The sequence below is a fragment of the Trachurus trachurus genome, assembly GCF_905171665.1.
Source record: "Trachurus trachurus genome assembly, chromosome: 16".
Taxonomy (NCBI): Eukaryota; Metazoa; Chordata; class Actinopteri; order Carangiformes; family Carangidae; genus Trachurus; species Trachurus trachurus.
In genome coordinates this window covers 1,701,103-1,724,540 of record NC_139902.1, presented here as the reverse complement: position 1 = coordinate 1,724,540, position 23,438 = coordinate 1,701,103, and the positions used below count along the sequence as shown (strand labels likewise).

Below are 23,438 nucleotides of genomic sequence, written 5' to 3'. Positions count from 1 at the left end.
GCGTCATCAGAGTCTTGGACATTTTCTAGCCAAGTTTGGGTCAGATTGGACAGCAAACATTTGAGTTACAACTACCCCTCGTTTGTGAGACACTCAAACAAAGCCTCAACAATAAATATTTCTCCACAGTTTATGGTGGCTGTGGTCAACCTGCTTAAATGACATTACTTCTTCTTATCAGAAATTTCAAGTTTGAGGCAGTTTGGAGGATATGTGCTGTTTTTTCATGTTAACACCTTGCTGCACCATGGGCAAACTCACAATTTCCACAGGAAAGCATCCAGGGGTGTGTATTGGTGATGATACGATATATTGTGATACTATAAGCAAAACAATATGTTGCTTTTCCCCCCCCTTTTTTGACTGCTAACCTGTGAGCATGTGATGAGCCACAGATCTGAACTCTCACAAGATCTCATTGGTGCAGAGGAGTCAGCGGCCGAATGAGTTTGAAATGCAACCAAAAATAATAATACAGAGCTTTTGAACGTGGATACAGTATTGTATCAATATTTTTTTTTACATCCCTAAAAGCATCATCCAGGACTCAATTATTAACGGAGAATTCCAGTCATTTTTGACCCTTAAATCAACCTTAAATACCTTAAATAAACGGTCAGAGATATTTTGGACATTACCACTGCACTGCTCGACCATTTATTTTTGTAAAGAAATCATCACAACAAGGACAAAGTGTTAGTTTCTGTGGCGGGGAGAGCAGGCGCTCTGTGATGGGATAGTAATGTCTTTCCTGGATGTTTCAGAGTTCGGCTGTCTGAGGTGAGTGACTACATGCAAAAACACAAAGTTTATACTGTTTATACTGTACACTATATGAGTTCAGTGGTGTGTCATAAGGATTCCAGTCATGTACCATAGATATTTGATTGTTTTTTGAGTGTTTGTTGTGGTTGAAAGAATTGCCCCCATACTTAAGCGTTGTGGCTATCCCTAGTGCCTGGTAGCCATGGTGTAACTCCGGTTTGCCTGCATCAATTTTAGTCGCGTTTTTTGCTCCAACCAACACCGGGTGACCATCAGGACAATGATTTAGGGGTCAAAAATGAACCTGAATTCTCCTTTAAAGTGTGAGGTAAGTGTGGTCAACCCTCTTACAGAAGGACATCTAAGTGTAAAACGTGACATTTCCTGTTGCTGTTCAGTCCTCAGCTCCTCATTATTCTCCAGCTCAGCAGGTCCAGTTCTCAGTAGCAGCATGAAACGAGTTAGTTAAAGTTCTGAAGGAATCTCACCTCCAGACAGACACGTAGATGATGATGAGCAGCAGCAGCGTCAGCGAAGAGACTCCGCAGCCGACGATGAGCGTCACTGACGGGAGCTGTGTCTTATCCATGTTCTGAAACAGAAGACACACAGGAGACGAGTGTTCACGGTTACGCCTCCAAACATCATGCACCTCAGCCTGTGTGATTACCGACAGCAGTCACACTGGTTTTTGTTTTGTGCTGTGACTTTCAGCGGTGCGACGCCTCTGATGGCTGATTTTATATTAACACTTGCATGAATTTTTAAAACGTACAGCATCCTGCGAGAGACGGAGACACAGACACAACTTTGAACACTTGAAAGCGCAGCGCTCTGACAAACATGTAGCCACAGCTTTACAATACTCACAGGACTTTGATCTGTCACTGCTGGGCTCTGCAGCATGCTGAAAAATGTTCACTTTAAATTTTCAGTTGGGAGGAGAGGGGGGGAGGGGGGGGTTCTACGGCTTGTTGCAGATTGTATCGCTGCGTCGTGTGACCGGCTACAGTGTGGTGGTGTGTGTAGTAGTGTGTGTGCAGCGTTTGCTCCTGGCTGCACAGATTTATCTCCATAAGCACATGACAGGCATCAGAATGTGGCCACAAGCCTCTTCTCTTCTGAAAATGAATACATGCAGTTCAGCTCAGGTTTAACCCTTAAAGGGAAAAATTATGGCAAATTTGCCATAATCCCATTCAGGTTAATAATTATTGGTGCAAGCTGTTTTTCGATCGGCGGGGCAGAGATGCGAGCTGCTCAGCGAACACAATGGAGGCGCATGGTACTTTGACCTTTCCCTCATCAAACTCATCAAATACACAATCCAACAACTCCAAACCCCTCTCATTGACAACCTCTGACCTGCACATTCACCACGCTATGAGATAATAATGGAACGTTATGAGACAGATCTGTTTTTGAGGCAAATTCAAAGCGGGAACTACATTCCAGACCCGGCTGCTGGGCGGAGTGATTTCAAAAACGCAAGTATTTTCTTCATATGTACTTTATTATTTCATAGCGTGGCAAATGTGCAGGTCAGAACTTCTTCACAAGAGCATTTTGGCGTTCTTGGATTGTGCATGTGATGAGTTTTGAAGGGAAGGCGAAATAACCGATTCATGAGCAGCTCGTGGCACTGCCCCGCTGATCTATAAACAGCTTGCACCGACAATAGGCGAATTTGCCAAAATGTTGAACTATCCCTTTAATTAACAGCTAAGCTCAACCGCAGTTGAGATCTCAGTTCTACTGTGACAGACAGTGCCGACTGATGCTCATCTCAGTTTAGAAACCACTCTGCACATTGGTTGAGTGCAGCAGGATGAAGTGATCCCAGCTGGCTGATACAGTGTGCTCACTGTCTAACTTTACATAATCAATTTGCTTGCTAGTGTTTTAGTGGTAAACCTGCAGGCTAATGGTTTTGATGCGGTCAGGAGTGTATGTAAAGCCTTTAACCAATCACATCAGCCAGAGTGCAACAGCTATCAGCATCATTCCACTGTGTAACAAGATCTACTGTCATACAAAGAGACTTTTATTTAGACTATATTATAAATGTCTTAATAACTGCATTATTAAATACACCCATTCATAAAGGGACATCCCCAGATGTTACATGAACGGTTGGAATGAATAGCAGCATCAATACATGTATTGATGTTTTGCTGTGAAGTTGATCTGCCTCACTAAGTGTATCCTAGGACACAACAACACGTGTCGCACCGCCGGCCTCACTCATCATGTTGTGATGCCACTGATGCTCTTTTCTCTTCATTTGACATTGATAACAGTGCTACAATGTGCTGAACGACCGTGTGTTAAATGTCTCTCTCAGATTCTGCTGTTGTAAATTTAACTTGGTTGAAATTGCTTCAAAAGAAACTAATTAATACACAGTAAACAAGTGATGTTCCAGGAAATAGAAGCATCATACTGTGCATCTATAAGATTTCATAACATCAAGATCTATCATGTATCAAGGCATGGCTTCAAAGCATTCTAATAATATTTATAGGCCTTTCTATCCCTGCACTGGTTTTTAACTTCAATAACACAGACAGGGCCGGATCTACTAAGATAAGGGGTGCTAAATTGCGTGCTCCTAGTAATATTTTGTGTGTTTGGTTAGAGCACGCAAAATGATCTACTAAGAGTAACCCGCTAAATGACAACACACGCAAACCGCAGTATTTAAATGAGGGTTTTGTGCGTGGTAACTGTTTCCACCATGGAGAGTGTGGACAGAGAGAGAAAATCATTGCAGAATGAAAATTTGATCAGATGGATTAATAGAGAGGCAAATAAACATATTGTAGAGCTGCAGCAGAAGAAACAAGGGAGGGTAAACTGCTACAGTTCGCTGGAATGACGTGATGTGAGGGAAATGCAGAGATATAAGAGCTTTTGCCCTGGAAGGTATTAATTCAGTATCCGCAGCCATTTGTGGCAAAGCTGTGCCAGTTAAGACTTGCCTTTCAAACGTGCTAAATAAAGACACAAAAACTGCCACCGCAATCTGTTTCAGGTTTGGTAAATCACATTGCGTGTGCTAAATAAATCTATTTGCATCTACTCCTCCAAATATTTTGCACGTTCTGGCAGAAACGCCCAGATTTACATATTCATCAAGGCAAACACGCTAAATGGATCGCACGTGCTATTTTGCCCGTTTGAGAGACGCAATCCTCGCCCGGTTAGTGGATCAGCTTTGCGTGTGCATTCAAGTTTGCACATGTTTTTATACGTGCAATCATTAAAGGGATAGTTCACCCAAAATTGAAATTTCACTCATTATCTAAGTACTCACCCTCATGTGGACTAAGGGCTGGGAGAAGTTTCAGAGTCCTCCGTGGCTTCTCTGAGTTACAGGGGGTCTCGGCGTAGCAGTGCATGTCCATATAACGGTTGCAAATGGATACCAACTTCTCGTAACAAAAAGACACACCAAAAAACATCCAAATACCTCCATGCTGCTCGTATGTAATGTCCGTCTTGTATTGAAGCCCCAAAATGCGAAATTGTCCCGAAAAAAAAGAGTCTATATTTCAAGCTTGTTTGTAGCGGAAGTTTCTCAAAGCTCCTCTTCCCAGTTTGTCCAAATTTGACGAACCGGGAAGAGAAGCTTCCGCTACAAACAAGCTTGAATAGACTTATTGAATTTTTTTCGGGACAATTTTGCATTTCGGGGCTTCAATACAAGACGGACATTACATACGAGCAGCATGGAGGTATTTGGATGTTTTTTGGTGTGTCTTTTTGTTACAAAGACAGTTGGTATCCATTTGCAACCGTTATATGGACATGCACTGCTACGCCGAGACCCCCTGTAACTCAGAGAAGCCACGGAGGACTCTGAAACTTCTCCCAGCCCTTAGTCCACATGAGGGTGAGTAGATAATGAGTGAAATGTTCAATTTTGGGTGAACTATCCCTTTAAGTAGATCCGGCCCACTGTGTAGAAAATGGACGTTTCCCCAATTCAGCTTGAGAACCTGGTGATTTGACTGGAGTCAGTAATTTGACTGGCTGTGTGGAGGAGCATTGTTTCAGTTTAGAACTGTATGTGTGTGTGTTTGACAGCAGTGCACTGGACACACACACACACACACACACACACAATGTACATGCAAATATGTGGGTGGAGGGTGGTAATGGACAGGCTGGCTGCAGCTGCTGTGGCTACAGACCAAGGTGACTTCAAGGTGATTCATGAATCTACCACGATACCTCAAATCAGCAAAACACACTCTGTCTCTTTTTCTCACACACACACACACACACACACACACACACACACACACACACACACACACACACACACACACACACACACACACACACACACACACACACACACACACACACACACACACCTAGTGATACCAAGCCAAGCTTCCTGAGCTGAACATGCAACAACAATGTAACAGGACTGACTTGCTGTCTCTTCCTGAGAACTGACACCCAAACACCACCAGCCCCTCCCCCCCTGCTACAGCAGACATTGTCTCGGTTGCCACGGCAACGCTGTATCATGGCATCAGGAGCTGCAGCAGGGAGCATGGGTGTTGTTGTGTAAGGCTGTGTGCGTTTATGTCTGTGCTGCTTCTTGTTGTTGTTGTTGTTTTTCCCCCATTTGCCACTGAAACACAGGCAGAAAGATCCAGTGGTATTTATTCCTCCAGCTGTTTATCTCCACACACACAAAAAGAAAGAAATTCACAGAGCTTCTCAGTAATAGCCTACGATTTAAAAGCCTCTTCAGATCTAATAAACAAACAATCACAGAAAATGTCAGTTCTGCAAAAACAGAAGGAATGTTAGAGAAATAAAAGACGAGGTGACATCACTGCCCTCACAGCTCTTTGATACAAGCAACACAACAGCTCTGCACCAGAGGCACAGCAGGCTGCAGCCACAGGTCATGGACTTCTACTGTATGTGCAGTCAGATGGTCTGCCAATGCAAACATCTTAGAAAAGCTCATGTGTTCAAAACCACCACACAGCACCATGAAGGAGGGAACTGACTCCTATACATAATGATATGGAGGGGTTTGATTGTACATGCTAGATATTTTTAGACATTTTTAATTTTATTTGCATCATAATTCGCTCTTCCTAAGAAATTAACTGTAAGAATATGTTACATGATCATAATACCCACTTGTTTTTTCTAAATAAAAGCTTATTTAAAATAACATGTTTGTAAAATAGACTATGGTAAATGGACTTGCACTTATATATAGCGCTTTTCTAGTCATTTGGACCACTCAAAGCGCTTTACACTGTAATGGTCGCATTCACCCTTTCACACACATTCATGTTCGCAGACAGATATAATTTCATAAGGAGTCATGCAGTAAAAACACATTTAAAATGGTATGTCTATGTCCTTAACAGAGGACACATCATGTGTCACATGTTAAAATATATCATTATAATATTATATAGCTGCCTGAGCTCAACCAATGTGTTTCTCAGTAAGTTAAATGTGTTTTTAAGGGAACATTCAAATCTGGGTGAATCAAATATTTTTTTCCACAAGTTATGACGTCCAAATGGGAACCTATAAAAAAATGACCCATTTATCATTTTATGCACAGTGAGAGGATATGACTGGAATTCACATCACCTCTACTTCACTAAAGTGTCTGTGTGTGGAAGATTCTAGGAGGACTGGATGATGTAAAAAAAAAAAAATAGGTATATTGATTTAAAAAAAAATCCATGTTTATTGATAGCAATAATCATCGCTAATTTTCTTTGAAATATTTGTGGGGGGTTTTATGCTACAGTATAGGTGGAGTGATACAGTGCATGGCTCAGCCTGTCTTGTGGAGGAACACTGAGTGAGTTGGTTAGTTCAAGATAAACTGCTTTTTTTTTTCAACCAGTCGATGCACTGTAAAAAATAAATTAAAAAATGATATAGGGTAAACTTAAACTGGTGTCTTATTTTGAGATGGGACTTGGCCGGCTTTCATGATTGGCTGTAAGGAGGCAATGACTTCAGTATCAAGCAACATGATAGGCTTATGAGACAGGAAGGCAAACGCTTGTTCACAGGTCTTTTTCTATCGAACTTCTTATCGACCGTGTCTATCGTTAGATATATATCATTATCCTGTTATCAGCCCTAGATTCTAGGTTGGTGGACAGACTCACTGCTCTGGATGTGTAAGCTACCACATCTATACCCGTCTCTCTAACTTCGGTTAGAACTAGACATATAAAAAATTGTTTCACAATTAAAGTGACCAAAATGATCACAGTTCAGATACAGTAATAATAACAGATACTATTTCAGTGCTGCATTTATCTACAGGCAGAAAGTATGCTTGCTGCAGAGTCTGACTGTTATCAGCTTTTATAAGCATCTGAACTTGTGCTGCAACGTAATAAAGTGGAACACAATCAGAACACTGTTGCCGTCACTGTTTGATTTAACAAAGCTACATGTCTAATGTCTGCTTTCACATTTAACAACACAGCAACAGTCAAGCCTCACTCAAGACAAACTGCTCATGTCAGTACAAACAGTTGAACTGCACAAAGCACCAAGCATGCCTACACATTCCTGCAGCTCGTTCATTATTCCCTTTACATATTTCCACCTGCAACAGTAACTGACTTCAACCTTCTCAGAGAGAAGAATAAAGTTGCAATTGAGGATAAAATCACAATATATTAAGAAAAATATAGAGAGGGAAAAAATGAAACATGTCAAATTTGGTGAGATAAAAAAGGTAAAGGATGAATGAAGAATCAACTTATTTCTGAAACTTACACTGAAGAAATAAGAACTTGACAAGATGCTTTATGATCCTCATTTGAAAGCTCATGGTATTTCCCCCCTTAAAATAAATGCTGAAATTGCAACTTTATTCTCATTATAATATGACCGTATTCCTTAAATGTGGCCCCAACACTCCAAATCATGACCAGCTTCTATAAAAGAACACACATAGAAAACACCAAAATGCTAATATGCTCACAGTGAGCTAGCATGTTGATGTTTAGTGTTTGAGTTAAGCCAGGGCTTAACATGTGTTATTATCCAGATTGTATCTGGATACAATTTGACCGGATAGCATCCAAACACATATTTGTGTGGGTAAATTTAAAAAGAAAAAAGAAAACTAATAGAATATTTTCGCCTGCATATTTGTATGTGGATACAGGACGCATTACAATGTGGTCACAATACGTCCCTGAGCACCTTCAGAGGTAGTTTGGCTGATCGGATCACAATCCGTCCTCAATGTGTCTTGGGTAAGTTTACACCTGTACTTTCATGTCTGTCAAGCATGTGATTGATCTCATCACTAAAAACATACTCTGTATTTCTTTAATTGTGTATCCCAATTATATACAATAGCGTGTGCATTATACATTTATGTATACAATTTAGTGCAATATTTAGACACACATCTGCATGTGCAATCGTGTGTTATGGGCATAGTGCAATTTAATTAAACCCTGCACTTTATTGGGGCACCGTGCAATTAAATTCAATCTTGCACTCGTCACTTTAGCAAACAGCACTTTAGCACAATAGCACTTTAATCAGCACTCAAGCACTTTGTAACTTTTCTGTAATCTTTTGCTCCCCTTTCTTTTTGGCCAGTTAACTGTTGGTCTATGTATGTGTTGTTAATGTTATAAATGTTTTTGTGTATGTTGTCAAGCGTATCATGGTATCAAAGTCCTGCCAATGGGACTGGAGATGGAAATGAGCCATTTGGCTACAACCCCACATATTTACATGTCAATGTTCATTAACATGTAGTACTTTTCCCATTAAAAAAATAAAAAATAAATCTGAATCTGAATCTGAAATCTGACATCTGACATGTTAGTGCCAAAGATGTCAAGTCTGAGGGTCAAATCCTGAATCAATGAATGTGAAAATCCAAAAGCAGAGCTCATGTGGTGCTGGGAGGGTCAGGATCATCGGAGTTCATCATTTTTTTTTATCCTATTCAACCGAATAGATGGAGAAGCCTGACAAAATAACTAAGGCCACACTGCTACTACAGTTGTTATGGTTGAAAACCTTCTCCAGCCCTGATGCTGCTGTAAGGGTGAGGTGAGGGGACGGTCTACAGAGGTAAGTGGGTGGACATGAGGGGACCACAACATTAGACGGCCCCCTCAACCAACCCTGCTAGAGCTAATTGGCTGAGCTGGTACGGCCTGTCTCGTCTCCAGGTTTGATGTGTGTGCTGGGACTAAGTTAATTAAATCCTTCTGATTAATCTGCACTGCAGCAAGTTTCTTCTGGAAAAGCGAGGAGGAGGGAGGGATCTGGGGCTGACAAACTTTTACTTCCTCCTCAGCCAATGACACAGCTCGGCAGGAAGTCTCACGCAGTGTCCAAATGAGCACTAGCAGGAAAATATAGTGTCCAGACTGCATTATTCCACCTGAGTAGAGACAGAGCCTCCCCGTCTACCAGCGCTGAGCAGCAGCCAGGATGGCTTCACCTCCACAAAGCTGTTAGATGGAGCTGCTGCCAATATGAACAGCCCACAGACATGACTGTGAGTTGCACTAGTATCAGCTACACTGATGCAAATCAAAGAAAAGTCACTTGTAAATCTAAAAATATCTAATAAAGTAAGAAAGATAAACGATAATGAAAGGAAAAATACGATTGATTGGCTGATTAACTGATTAATCAATCGACAACTTTACTGATTCAAATGTTTTGGTTTCAGAGGAAAAAAACAATGTGTAGACATCATCACCCTAAACTCTGGCATGTTATCCCTTCTATTTTCAGACGTGAAATAATCAGCATAGTTGTATAGTATAGTATAGCATGTATAATAATAGAATAAACATCAGATTCATCAATAATAACCATACTTGTTTACTTGTTTTCAAGCTTAACACATGGAGCCAACGTGTTCAGAATGAGCTACAAATTTCACTTCCTGTTTTATTCAGAGCCAACATGGTGGCATGTTCTACTTTCTGCTGCTGCAAAAGTCAATAGATATTTTATTTGTGTTCTAGATGTGATTTTTGAGTTATTCTTGCTTTTTGATTCTATATTTCTATGTTTGCGTCTCTCTTTGCTGCTGTGGACGTTTTACTTTTGTATCTATTCTTCATGCTTACTGAGCTGAGATTCCTTCTATAAGCCTCTCTGGGTTTTTTAAAATCTCACCTGCACAATCAGCTCGCTGTATGTTAGTCATTTTTCTTGATTGTTTACATGATTGTCAAAAAAGGAGAGATATGCTAATGTGTGAGTGTTCAGGCAGACAGGGTATAGCTGTATCTCCTGAAGTAGCTGCACTCATCCTCACTAGTTCCTCTTGACATCAACTCCCAACAGTTTTAACTGCAGTGGTGACGACGTCTCCGTCATTCTATAACTGTAATTTAAGACCTCCATTATATGCCAAATCAAATGCTCTTGCTGTTGTAACCTTGTGTGTCTTTTAGGGCTGTCCCGATTATCATATTTTGATAAATGAAGCTTCGCGGACATAAAATCGATCAAAATGGAAGCTTCGACGAATGGAAGTAATGGCAAACAAACACTGCATATCTCCAAAATCAGGCAGGTTTCCAGGATGCCAAGTAGCCTATTCATTTTAATGTAACAACTGCCGATGAGAAACGGTGTCAAAAAGGAAAAAAAAAAAAAAATTGATCACAGACACTCGATTACCATGGCAACGAACGAAGCTTCAAATTTTTTGGGTCAGCCCTAGTGTCTTTATTGACATTATTGACATTATTTATTTATTAACTTTATACTTTTCAGCTGTTGCAGTGATATTTTATCATTCTTAGGCAAATTACTTTAAGATTAAATTAGGTCAGTTACGTGAGGGATCATGTAGATTCCCTACATGATCTCTCAGTAGATTTAACTTTAGCAGGTGAGAGAAAATGAAGTGATAACATTAAAGCAGATATCAGTGGAATGTTTTTGTTAATATAAGTCCTAAATAGTCCTATTTTCCGTCAGCAATCACTTACATGAAGTATTTCAGCCTAAACACGAGTCTCTCCGTCACTCTGCTCTGCTGTAACCCGAGGAGAAAATTTTCCTTGTGGGATACAAGTGTTATCCAATGAGGAGCGAGAACGGCATGAAGGGCTGTGTGTGCAGCCAAGGGATGCGCGTGAATGTGGTGACGTAGCACGAGGACCAATTGATGCCTGACAAGGGCGGGGGCTGCTAACTCATGGTGCGTTCAAAGAAACTCGTACTTTGTGTTTTTCCTTCCTGTGAAGTCATACCAGTTCGATCTGGTACGAGTTCACGGGTCGGAAGTTACGAGTGGCCGTTATAGGGAACTTTCACAGACAACAGGATGGTAAAAACACGAGCTACGGGTTACCTGGAACGCTACCAAGTCGTAGTTGTGACTTGAAGCTGTAACTTACGGTTTCAAAAGCCTGCCTTGAACGCAGCATTAGCCGAAACGGCCGTGAAGCTGATATCTGCTTTAACATACTAATATATACTCCTGCTTTCCCTTTCGGCCAGGTGTATTGTATTACTTGAACTAAAATGAAGTGTGATGATGATGATTTAATTGACCTGCCCGGAATAAACAAATTGATTGATTGATTGATTGATTGATCCAGGCAACTAGTTCACTAAATATTTTAAGTTATTACAGTGTAAGATGTACAATGACATACAAGTTTCTTGTTTCTTATTTGTTGTCTTCACTGCAGCTTTTGTTCAATGTTTTAAACCTATAACTGCCTTTGCTGTTCCTCATTCATAGTCAAATCTCCCTGTTGGCACGTGTGTGTGTTAGCTGATGGAAGTGTAGCAGTGTGGATGTTGCCTCGATTCCCTCAACATGGAACCTGATGAAACTTCTTCATAATGAAACAAAGAGTTTATGTTTAAAAGTATTTAGGTAACAAAACTGACATAACTTCTATTCTGCAGAGAATCAGGCTTTGCATTTGAATTTCACACAGTGTTGTGCTGTACATCCTCATGTATTCATGCATATTTGATCCCACTGGACCTTTTTTTTCACATTTCAGCAGAGCTGCACGAGGCAGTGGCAGTTGTCTATCTTAATAAGACTAGCTGGAACTATTTTTAGCTCCAGTTAAAAAAAAAAAAGAAATACAAACATATCCATGCCGGAATCTGAATGCTGACACTCCAGTGACCTGAAACGCTGCACTCCTTAATTATTTGTTTTTCCTACAATGTGGGCTAATTGGCCAAAAAACCTTGCCACTGCATCTACAGGCTCCTGCAGCACATCCAAATAGAGAAAAAAGGCTTATGCCTTCTTACACAACCCAAAATGATACAAGCACAAGCATATTCATTCATCCTCTTTCACTTCAACACACACAGGTCTAGCAGTAAACTGGGCCCAGGCTTTAGGGGGTGGGGGAAGGATGGGGATAGCTGTGGAGGGCTGCCTTTGACTGCAGTGTATTTTTCTCTGTTTTCCTTCTAAAAGCCTGCAGCACAGTTGGACTGAGCAAAATGGACACGAGAGGTGGCAGCGAGACAGTAAATGATGTAGTAAGCACTGGGAGAGAGGGAGAGTTAAAATCTAACGCAGCCCCAGAGCAGGAGAAATGGTGTGATGAAATGACAAGAGGGATAGAGAATAGGAAGATGGGAGGAAGAGAGAGGAAAGCAAAGGGGGGGAAGATGGAGAGGAGGAGGAGAAGAGGTCGGGGTGTTTGTCATGCTGGGGCTGTAGGAGGCTAGCTGCAGACGGAGCGGCTGGGCCATTTAGAAGCTACTGTTTGTTGCAGTAGGCGTAATTAGCATGGCAGCCATGGCTGTCTCGCAAAATAATAGAAGGTGGGGGAAGGGATGGCAGTATGACGAGGAGGAGGGGGAGTGTGGGGGGTCCTTTTATTTATTTTTTTTCCAATTTTTGGCAAAAGCAGCCGTAACAATTTAGCTTCCCTCAGGGTGTGCAGAGCTTCCAGGCTGCTGCAGAGCTGTGAACGGGCTGTCGTCCACACAGGTGGAAGCTCCGCGCTGCAAGGAGAGCAGCAAACTGAAGGAGGAACCGTTACTGCTTCACTTCTGATTAGCTGCTTTTCATATTTCACAGATGCACCTGTATCTGGGCAGGACATGCAGCAGCCATGGCAGCAGCTCCCAGGCTCTTCATATAGGTGCAGGGCTTTAAGATGAAAGCTAAAGCTAGCACAGTCGGCAGTATAGCTACTCCTTACAAGTAGCAACACTGTTCATCATCTCACAGTGAGCATGTACAGTGACCTATATCTGACCTTGTGTCACTGTGCAGTAACTACCGGACAGATGAAATAACTGTTGTTGCTGCTGCCATGTTTTTTCCATAATCCATAGAGTGTTAGCAATAGGTTTGTTACCTTTGATTGTTGACGCAAGCTGTTTTTAGATCGGTGGGGCAGAGCTGCACAGTACTTCCACGTTTCCCTCATCAAACTAAATACACAATCCAACAACTCCAAAACGCTTACACGAGTCAAAAAATGTTCAAAACAAGGAGCGCTTCATGGACTCCTTTCTCAAATCTAGAATAATAATGTATGTAACATTACGACACATGAAGCAAATACTCTGGAACTACTTGCGCTTTTGAAATCACTCCGCCCAGCAGTTGTGTCTAGTTCTATCTTCTCATTTGCCTAGAAAACAACACAACTTGTCCACAAGAGTGTTTTGGAGTTGTTGGATTGTGTATTTGATGAGTTTGTTGAGGGAAAGCCGAAATACCATTAGTCTCTGTAGCGTTAGATGAGCAGCTCACGTCTCTGCCCCGCCGATCTCAAAACAGCTTGCACCAACAATTAAAGGTAACAAACCTACTCGTAAAACTATAGGGATTAGGGCGAATTTGCCAAAATGTTGAAATATCCCTTTAAATGTGATTCTCAATTTTGTCTTAAACCTCACAGAGAGCCATGGCTAGCTGTAGGTGCAGGGCTTTAAGATGAAAGCTAAAGCTAGCATGGTCAGCAGTATAGCTACTCCTCACAAGTAGCAACAATGTTCATCATCTCACAGTAGTTTAGCATGTTAGCATGTAAACACTGGCCAACAATAGCAACAAGTTGTTACATTTCATCCTCAGAGTGGATACGTAACCACTGCATTCACTCAAAACCACAAATATCACCAGTACTTGCAGGCTTCCTCCTCAGTGACCATCGGTGCTTGTGCAAAATTGTGTAGAAATCCGTCTAGCAGAAGTCGTTTTTCAAGGTTAGAAACAATGATTGAATGAATGACTTGTAAAGGTTTGGGGGGGCAAACTATGTAATTAAGATGAATTATTTTAACACCGCCAATAATAAATAACCAGGCTTCCCAATATTCTGTCCAATAGCTGTCCAGATATTCTGCTTGAAACACAAATATCTATCTGATGGTGAACATTGAGGAGGATTCATCCCCTAGTGATGATGAAGGTCAAACAGAACCAGCAACACTGGTTTCCATGGAGCTGCATGATGGTACAGAAAGGCCAATGAAATGTGCTGCAGCTGTTCAGACCTGACTAGAAGTTCTCTATCCTCATACATCGGCGTGTGATGAGATCTCGTGCCACGGGATCTTGCGAGATTAAAACGTTACGATAATTCTCGTTTAAGTGAAAAGCTGTATGAAAAAAAATAAGTTGTGCGTGTCATGTGATAACACTGGCACACTGCCCCAGCCGAATAAACAGGCAATAAAAATAAAAACTCTGCTCGTATTGGCTGCTCTGCGTTGCGCACAACAACAACCAACATGCGTTTAAACGTTAAAAGCTCATGCTGAGGTCATGTATGCAAAGTTATAAAACATTTCATAATGTACCTGCATTGTTTTGTGACTCAGTTAAATAAATAAAAAGGTCTGTCTGTCCAGTCATATATTTAGTCATTGTAGTTTTCTTAAAGCAGAAGTAAGCAATATTTTTGTGTTAATATAAGTCTTAAATAGTTCTATCTTCCGACAGCAATCACTTACATAGAGTGTTTGGTCTGAAACACGGGTCTGTCAGTCACTCTGCTCTGCTCTGAGCCGAGGAGAAAACTTTCCTTGTATCCTACAAGTTTTATCCAATGAGGAGAGAGAACGGCATAAAGGGGCGGTCCTCTCTGTGTGTGCAGCCAAGGGATGCGCGTGAATGTGGTGACGTAGGGACGAGGACCAATAGATCCATGACGAGGGCGGGGGCTGCTAACTCCGTCGGCTGACAAGACGTTATGGTGCGTTCAAGGCAGCCCGTAACTCGTGTGGCCGTTATAGTGACTTTCACAGGTAAAACAGGTCGGAAAAACACGAGTTACGGGTTGCCTGGAACGCTACAAAGTTGTAAGTCGTGACTTGAAGCTGTAATTTACGGTTTCAAAAGCCTTCCTGGAACGCAGCATTAGCCAAAACGACCGGATCGCTTACTTCTACTTTAAGTGATGTTAAAATATCGTCTCGTTCTCGTGAACCCAATCATCTCGTCTCTTGAGCTGAGTGTATCATCACACCCCTACTCATAGGCTACAGCATATTTTTTTTAACTCGACCAGAAATCAACAATTTATCATCTACACAAAATACAATACATTGAGTGTTTTTCAAGCAGATATGTCACAGTGAGTGTGAACAGCTTTGCAAATGTCAGAATTAGATGTTAGCTATTGTTGGCGCTGGTTGTGTGTGGATATTTTCCCCTGCTCACTGATAACTGGAAGGTTAATAGATAGGGACACCCTGACTGATGGATCAATGCTGATCAATATCATTTCCTATATGCAATCAGTAGATGGGAGTTCATGTTCCTCGTCAACAATCCACTTCAAACCAATTACATGTGCATAACACTACTGTAACAGCTGCCTCACACCTGCACCGTCACACAACAGTCCACCAAAACAAGACGTCGACCGTGTGGAATTTGTATAAAGTGTGTGAGACTGTTATGTTATACATTGCTATTGGCTGTGGAACAGATCATGTAAATAACTTTTAAGTTGAGTTGTACTGATGTCTGACCAGCAGCCTGACTCTCAAACATGACCAATACATATTGTTAAAAATAAGCCCAGAGAGAAGAGCAGAAAATCTCCATCACATGGTTAACATTTTTCATTGAAAGGCTTTGCTTTTATCAACTAATTAATAACTAAATAATAAAGAAATAATGTAATTTATTTCTCATACTGGTGAACAACGTGCTTTAAAATCGCAGGCTAAAAGAAAATCAGCAGCTGTATTCTGTTGAGAAAACAGAAGTTGTTGGTTCTGTCCACACTGGAATATTTAAAACAAATACCATCTCTGCCCAAATATCAGACATCATCTCTGTTCATACTAACACCTGAAACTGCACACTACATGAGCATCACTGAGCATGTGTGCCCTGGTGTAAACAGGAAGCAGATAGAAAACATTCTGAATGAGAAACAGCAGTTGTCGCCTAAAAGTTGTAGCCTAAAAATGCAGAATAACTAATGAATGGCTGCAGACAGCAAAGGTAGTAACACTTGTAAGTCACGGGGCAACTCTGACTCATTGAACCCCATCTGTATTCTGGGAATTCACCCTTTTCTTTTCTTTCAAACTGTGAAATGGGAAGATTCGACAAAGGACAAAACAAAGTGAGCTTCATAAAGTCTCAGACACAACCCAGGGCTCCAGACTAACTTTTCTTTACTAGGACAGTGGCCCCTAACTTAAAATTTTAGGAGCGCAAGCAGAAACATTGGGGGTGTAAGTCAACTTGCACAGCAAATATTCACATTTCCTTTTAATTTATGATGACACACATTAATGGCCTGCCACCTGCAATGACAGATACCGGATTCTTTGAGTCGCCCCTTCACATTTCACCAGTGCTAAAAAATACCCCAGCATATTTACTGGTTGGACATCTCAAATTTTAGGGGCAAAATGCCCCCATTAAGGGGCAGTTTGGAGCCCTGCAACCAGACCAGGTTTAGCAAATGTAATGTAAAATGTAAAAACAATCATTTGTTGTATCATGGAGCTCCTTTCTACAGCCAGGCACAGTGAGTGTGTGCAGGTTCTATAACCACTGAGCGTACAGTACAGTGACCTATATCAAACCTTGTGTCACTGTGCAGTAACTATGCTGCAGAGACCGGCCATATGGAATAACTGTTGTTTCTGTTGCCATGTGTTTTTTCCTTTCAGATATTTCAACATTTTTGGCAAATTTGCCCATTTCCATAATCCCTAGTGTGTTAGCAGTAGGTTTGTTTGACCTTTGATTGTCAGTGCAAGCTGTTTTTAGATCAGTGGGGCAGAGCTGCACAGTACTTCCACGTTTCCCTCATCAAACTAAATACACAATCCAACAACTCTAAAACGCTTACACTAGTCAAAAAATGTTAAAAACAAGGAGAGCTTCGTGGACTCCTTTCTCAAATCTAGAATAATAATGTATGTAACATTACGACACATGAAGCAAACACTCTGAACTACTTGCACTTTTGAAATCACTCCACCCAGCAGCCATGTCTGGAATGTAGTCCCGTCTTCGCATTTGCTTTGAAAACAACTCTGTCTCATAACATTCCGTTATTATCTCATAGCGTGGTGAATGTGCAGGTCACAACTTGTCCACCAGAGCGTTTTGGAGTTGTTGGATTGTGTATTTGATGGATTTGTTGAGGGAAAGCAGGAAATACCATATGCCTCCATAGCGTTAGATGAGCAGCTCACGTCTCTGCCCCGCCGATCTCAAAACAGCTTGCACCGACAATTAAAGGTAACAAACCTACTCCTAAAACTATAGGAATTATGGCAATGGGGCGAATTTGCCAAAATGATGAAATATCCCTTTAAATGTGAATCTCAATTTTGTCTTAAACCTCACAGAGAGCCAGGGCTAGCTGTCCCCTCACACCTTCTATGCTAGGCTAAACACAGCATGTCCTGACTGCTTCACACTTGATTACTGCCTGTGATGCTGAAGCACTTGTTTAAACTGTCCAGCTGTCTGTCAGTCACATCATCCACTGATCAACACATATTTCAGCACAAAGGAAGACAGAGAGAGACAGAGACAGAGAGAGCACAAAGCACACATCAAACACAGCACTGCAGCCTTTCAGCGCTGACGCCTGCCGCTGCTCAAGCCATCAAACCACAAAGCACCTTCACTTACATGCTCGTCTGTTTCACTCAGAACCCTCAACTGTGTCTCCGACAAACAGAATCACACGAGCTCGACTCGAGGGCGAGAAAGCCAAAAACTGTCTGCATCAGTGTAATCCACAGCTTCCCCCCCCACCAACACCACAACCACCACCATCAGCACCAACGGCCTAGCCCTCCTCTCCTAGGCCACGCAGGCAGGCAGGCAGCAGGATGAACAGCACACTGCCTCCTATGTCTTTAAGAAAACCTTGGTGCTGTTACCAGGGCAACTAGTGAACAAATTGCTTCCGAGGCAATTTCCAGTCTAATAATAACTAATCGCGCTGAATGAAAATTCCCTACAAAGACACTGCCCTTTCCCCAAAGAAACTGGGGCATGTTTGAGTCACTGGGATTCTGCTTTTAAAAAAAATCCCATTATCACACACACATACATACACACACACACACACACACACACACACACACACACACACACACACACATAGAGGCCATGTCCAGCTGCAGCCATGATGGAGGGGAAGTGTGTTTTCTGTGTAGCTTTGCTCCCAAATCTTATTAAAAACGTGTCTTTTCTTTGATTCACCATTGTACTGCCATGGCATGGACCGTGTCCTTTTTATAGGCTACACACTGGGCCTGGTAACCATGGCGACACCAGTGACAGTGTAATATGTTAAAATATGCTAATACGAACATCAGTTGTTGGTGTTCACGTGAAATCAAGAAAGTGAGGGCAAGGGGGGGGGGGGGGGGTTGGTTACATGCAGGTGATCATCATCTTAAATCTCAGAAGCTCCACTCACCATCTCATGTATGGGCATCAGCAGCTGAATGCACAGCACAGGGCTATGACAGAGCTGTCCTTGTAGTGCAACCTGACCCCCCCCACACACACACATAGCCTACCCACCCCCCCAACCCACAGTAAGGAACATGTGCATACATGAAATAGATAAGTGGAATGAAATAAATTGGGATCATATCAGAATAAGCCTTTTGCAGCATGGCTCTGGCATGTCCAGACCAAGAGAGAGGAAGGAGAGAGGGGGGTGAAGGGGGGGGGGAGGATCTGTTGATATGTAATGACAATGACGCCCTTTGGAAGGGAGAAGGAAAAAAACACACACACACACACACACACACACACACACACAGCTGATGCATTCACACAGAAAAACCTCACAAAAACAACACACCGTCTCCAATACCTTAAACAACACACCGTCTCGACGCTGCCACGGCCAGCCAAGAGCCAAGTGAAGGATGGGATGTCGGACTTACCATTCCGGGGTTTAGCCGTGCTAAAATGGCGAAGGTGGATAGTCTGTCACACACGCATTTGGTTCTGAATGAGTCGACTAGCACGGTTTTGCAGCTCCTGGCAGACCAGGATCCCAGCAGAGAGGAGCTGCACGGGAGAAAAAAACACACACACACACACACAGAGGGAGACACGCGCGCGCATACACATACGCGCGGACAGACACAGGCACGCACACACACACACACACAGACAGAGAGAGGGAGAGAGAGAGAGAAGCGATGCGGTGAATATAGACACAGTCCAGGCAAAAGAAATAAGAAAAGCGGTTCAAATCCCACCGCGTTCCACCGGCTGTTAATCCACTTCACATCTCCGCCGGTCGGTCGGTCAGAGGAGGCGCAGAGAGCGGAGCGGAGCGGCGCGGCGGAGTGAGCAGCGCTGCAGCTTTCTGCCTGGACACATTACAGCCTACCGACACCCTGTTAGCTCCAACACTAATATACTGCATTTTTTATTATCTCTATAAAACTATTATTATTATATATTTATTATTATTAATAATATTATACTAGGCTAGTATCTGTATTGATATTAGCGGTATCATTATCAAATATTAATGATGGTAATAGTGTGCTAATTACAGTAATCTAATCACTATAGGCTATCCAATCTATTAAATTATTAACCACAATTATCGGGATTTATTTATATATCTGTTTAGTTGAATGTCTTAATTTCTACCGTAATAGCAACCTATTGTAAGTGTTGTTTTTTTTCTGGTGCGGCTCATTCTGATGCTGGGAGGCATGGTAACCTGACCCAGTGATTAACAGCATTTTGTTCCGGTTCTTTCTCTGTTCTAAGTCAAACTGTCTGAGAGAGAGGAGTCACTCGCATTGGAGGAACTCCACAAGCTGTTCTCCTCTACTCTGAATCTGAACTGCGGAGGCTCATTAATGCCAAAATACAATAATTAGTAATGAAAAAAAAAATATATATATTTCTAATTTACTATGAGGGCATATATAATCAAAAACTGGACTTTCTCAAGTCTCACTGAATTGAAGAATTCTGAATTGAGGGTAGTTCAAAAAAGACACAGTTAATCTAATTTAGAGTCTATATAGTTTCAATTTCTTTCTGTTTGTCATTTCAAATTTCTTTTGAAAATCGTTTTTTTTTTGCAGTTTTTTAAATCACAAATAGTTTGATATTCATGCAGTATATAACAATTTCCTCAATAAAATAGTTAAGTAATAAGATACTGAGTTGTGCCACAGTTCATGGTGGTTCAGGCATTAAAGTTATTTTGCCAAGAGTCATGAAACTTTTATTTCAGTATAGGCTATAAATGTGCAACCATGATGTCTGAAATCACATAAGCAGATCACAACCTTCCACTGACCTTAACAAAGTGCTGCATACCAAAATACCAAAACATAACCATTAAGAAAGTTTAATAAGACTGCACTTGCGTAAATCTGTCCACTATGAAAAGTTTATTTAAATGTTCAGGAATCTCAGCATGAAATTTCTGAAACCAGCACATGTGACCTCAGTAGATCACATTTTATTTACCTGCATGGGCAGAAACTGACATGAGATCAGGTTGGTGGACAGGAGACATGTTAACCAACCAAGCAAAACTTTCCAAAAATCCACATAATTCATTAAAGTTCCACTTTGTACACAGAAAGTATTTGGTTCAAAAGAGTTTTGGATGTTTAGTTGGACGGGTGCATTTTGACATATTGTTGTAGGTTTGGGTAATTTGACATCTCCGGCAATTAGAGAGCACAACTCAATTTGGCTGTGCTGCTGACACAGAGCGGCCATACATCAGTCTGCCTCGGTGCACGGAGGAAGTAGGCAAACTAGTCAAAATGATGAAAAAGTAGCCAAGTGTTATGGCAGCAGACAGCAACAAGCCACAGACTCCCAATTCCCTTTGCGCAGGTTCACAACCACTTGATTGACTTGAATTAGCATCGACTTGATTGAGCAGCAGCCGCGTTTTGACTCAAACTTGCTCTGCGGCATTGGAAGCTAAATTCATTTGTCAGCCACTGACAATAGCGAGCACTTTAAGTGTCACTCATCACAAAGCTGAGAGAAATCTATAGAGTGAATTCAAGCCTCATACTAATCAAATAAAGGAGAGAAAAAAAAGCAATGAGCCAGTATTTTATGTAAATCGTTGTTGTATGGGTCCAAGCTCATAGAAGTCAATTTTCCTCAAACAGTGACTGGCTTCAGTGAAAAAGATGTCTGGGAATATTCTGCAGTGACTATCATGCAATCCACCTGATGGTAATGGTGCATCCTTCACACAGGACTTGTTGGTGCCGGTCCAACCCCATCATGACTGCCAGAGACTCTCTGCTGGGGAGCATCAACAGACATGTCTAACTCGAGGCTTTTCCCTCTGCTCCTCTGCCTGCACACTTCAGGTTCTGCTGAGATGATCAGAACCACCTGCATTTCCAAAGAAAAAAGCACTGGAACTCCTACAAATGATTGTAATTGGAGCCACTTAGAGATCAGAGCTTCTACACAGTAACATGAACAACACCATGCAGCCAGCAAACTGAAAGCTTACTGCAGTTTGACTTGTGTTCTCATATTGAACATATGTATAAAAATGAATCTTTGTAATGCTTCCTCTGAAAGGAGCTAAGCTAATTTTACCATTGCTACATGGTTGATGTTAGCAATAACAGCTGGTTTTACTCTACAGGTCTGAAAATGGATCAAGTATCATGTCATTTTGCACTTTCATCAAGTTAATTCCAGTTAAAGGGATAGTTTTTGTGTGTGTGTGTGTGTGTGTGTTTTTCAAGCGGGGTTGTCTGAAGTACAAATGGCCCGTGAGTGCATCTCTAAATAATACAGCAGTTTAAAGGGACAACGAGGAGTTTCTATTTGGTTATAAAAAAGTCTCACGTTAATGTGGATGAATCTACGTTACCACTTGTTAATGGGCCCATTTTCGATAAATATATGGTTTTGTCTCTATGGTTATTTTGTTATTATTAGTGGTGGCGGAAATGCTGGTCGAGCCGACCAGCATTTCTTTACTTTAGGTTTCGTGGCGAGTCATGAGAATAACGCCGCCGAATCACCGTTTATGGTGGGAACTACGACGGTATGTGATCGTCTTCCAACCTCTGACTTTCATTATTGATGAATGAAAACATGAGTCTGTCTTGCGCCGGTCAAAGAATTTCACGGTGCGTGGAGGCTCATAAATGTAGTGTGAAAACACTTCGCTTTTCCAAAACTCCTCGTTGTCCCTTTAAATGTACGCTATATACACATTTTTTACAATGTATCATCTGGTTGGAAAAAAGCAGTTTATCTGGAACTAACCAACTCACTCAGTATTCCTCCACACAGGCAGGCTGCGTGATGTGCTGTATCACTTCGCCTCTTACACACACCATTAAGAGTCTGACCCAAACAGCTGATAGGCGGAGTGATACAGCTGGTGTATTATTTTGAGGTGTGAAAATACTGTGATGAGTTTTTGGGTGTTTATCTGCTGTACCTGTCCAGCTGTGAGCTATGAGCTGGTATATGGCTAACCTGGGACAGAGCAGAGAGCTGTCTACTGCAGATATTACACTGAGGGGCCAATTGTACCTCACACAACCCCACTTAAAAGAATAGTTCACCCAAAATTCAAATTTCACTAATTATCTCCTCCCCCTCATGTGGACTAAGGGCTGGGAGAAGTTTCAGAGTCCTCCGTGGCTTCTCTGAGTTACAGGGGGTCTCGGCGTAGCAGTGCATGTCCATATAACGGTTGCAAATGGATACCAACTGTCTTCGTAACAAAAAGACACACCAAAAAACATCCAAATACCTCCAAGATTTGGACGGACCAGGAAGAGGAGCTTCCGCTGCAAACAAGCTTGAAATATAGACTTATTTAATTTTTATCGGAACAATTTTGCATTTCGGGGCTTCAATACAAGACGGACATTACATACGAGCAGCATGGAGGTATTTGGATGTTTTTTGGTGTGTCTTTTTGTTATGAAGACAGTTGGTATCCATTTGCAACCGCTATACGGACATGCACTGCTACGCCAAGACCCCCTGTAACTCAGAGAAGCCACGGAGGACTCTGAAACTTCTCCCAGCCCTTAGTCCACATGAGGGGGAGTAGTTAATGAGTGAAATTTCAATTTGGAGTGAACTATTCCTTTAAAAAATAAAAAAAAGGAACCATCCCTATGCTTAGTTAGTATAACAAAGAGTCTTACAGACATCAGTT

The 23,438-nt window shown here is 41.7% G+C and overlaps 1 protein-coding gene across 6 annotated transcripts in view; it reads right to left on the bottom strand.

The window, feature by feature from the left end:
* adgrb1a (adhesion G protein-coupled receptor B1a) overlaps window positions 1-23,438 on the bottom strand; it is a 208,795-nt gene that overhangs the window by 38,377 nt on the left and 146,980 nt on the right. For all 6 annotated transcript variants that reach the window (XM_083989798.1, XM_083989802.1, XM_083989801.1 and 3 more), the window contains 2 exons: window positions 19,177-19,303; window positions 1,254-1,357 (listed from right to left, as the gene is read on the bottom strand). In XM_083989798.1, coding sequence (XP_083845924.1) covers window positions 1,254-1,357; window positions 19,177-19,303 — 231 coding nt within the window. The remainder of the gene's footprint in view (window positions 1-1,253; window positions 1,358-19,176; window positions 19,304-23,438) is intronic.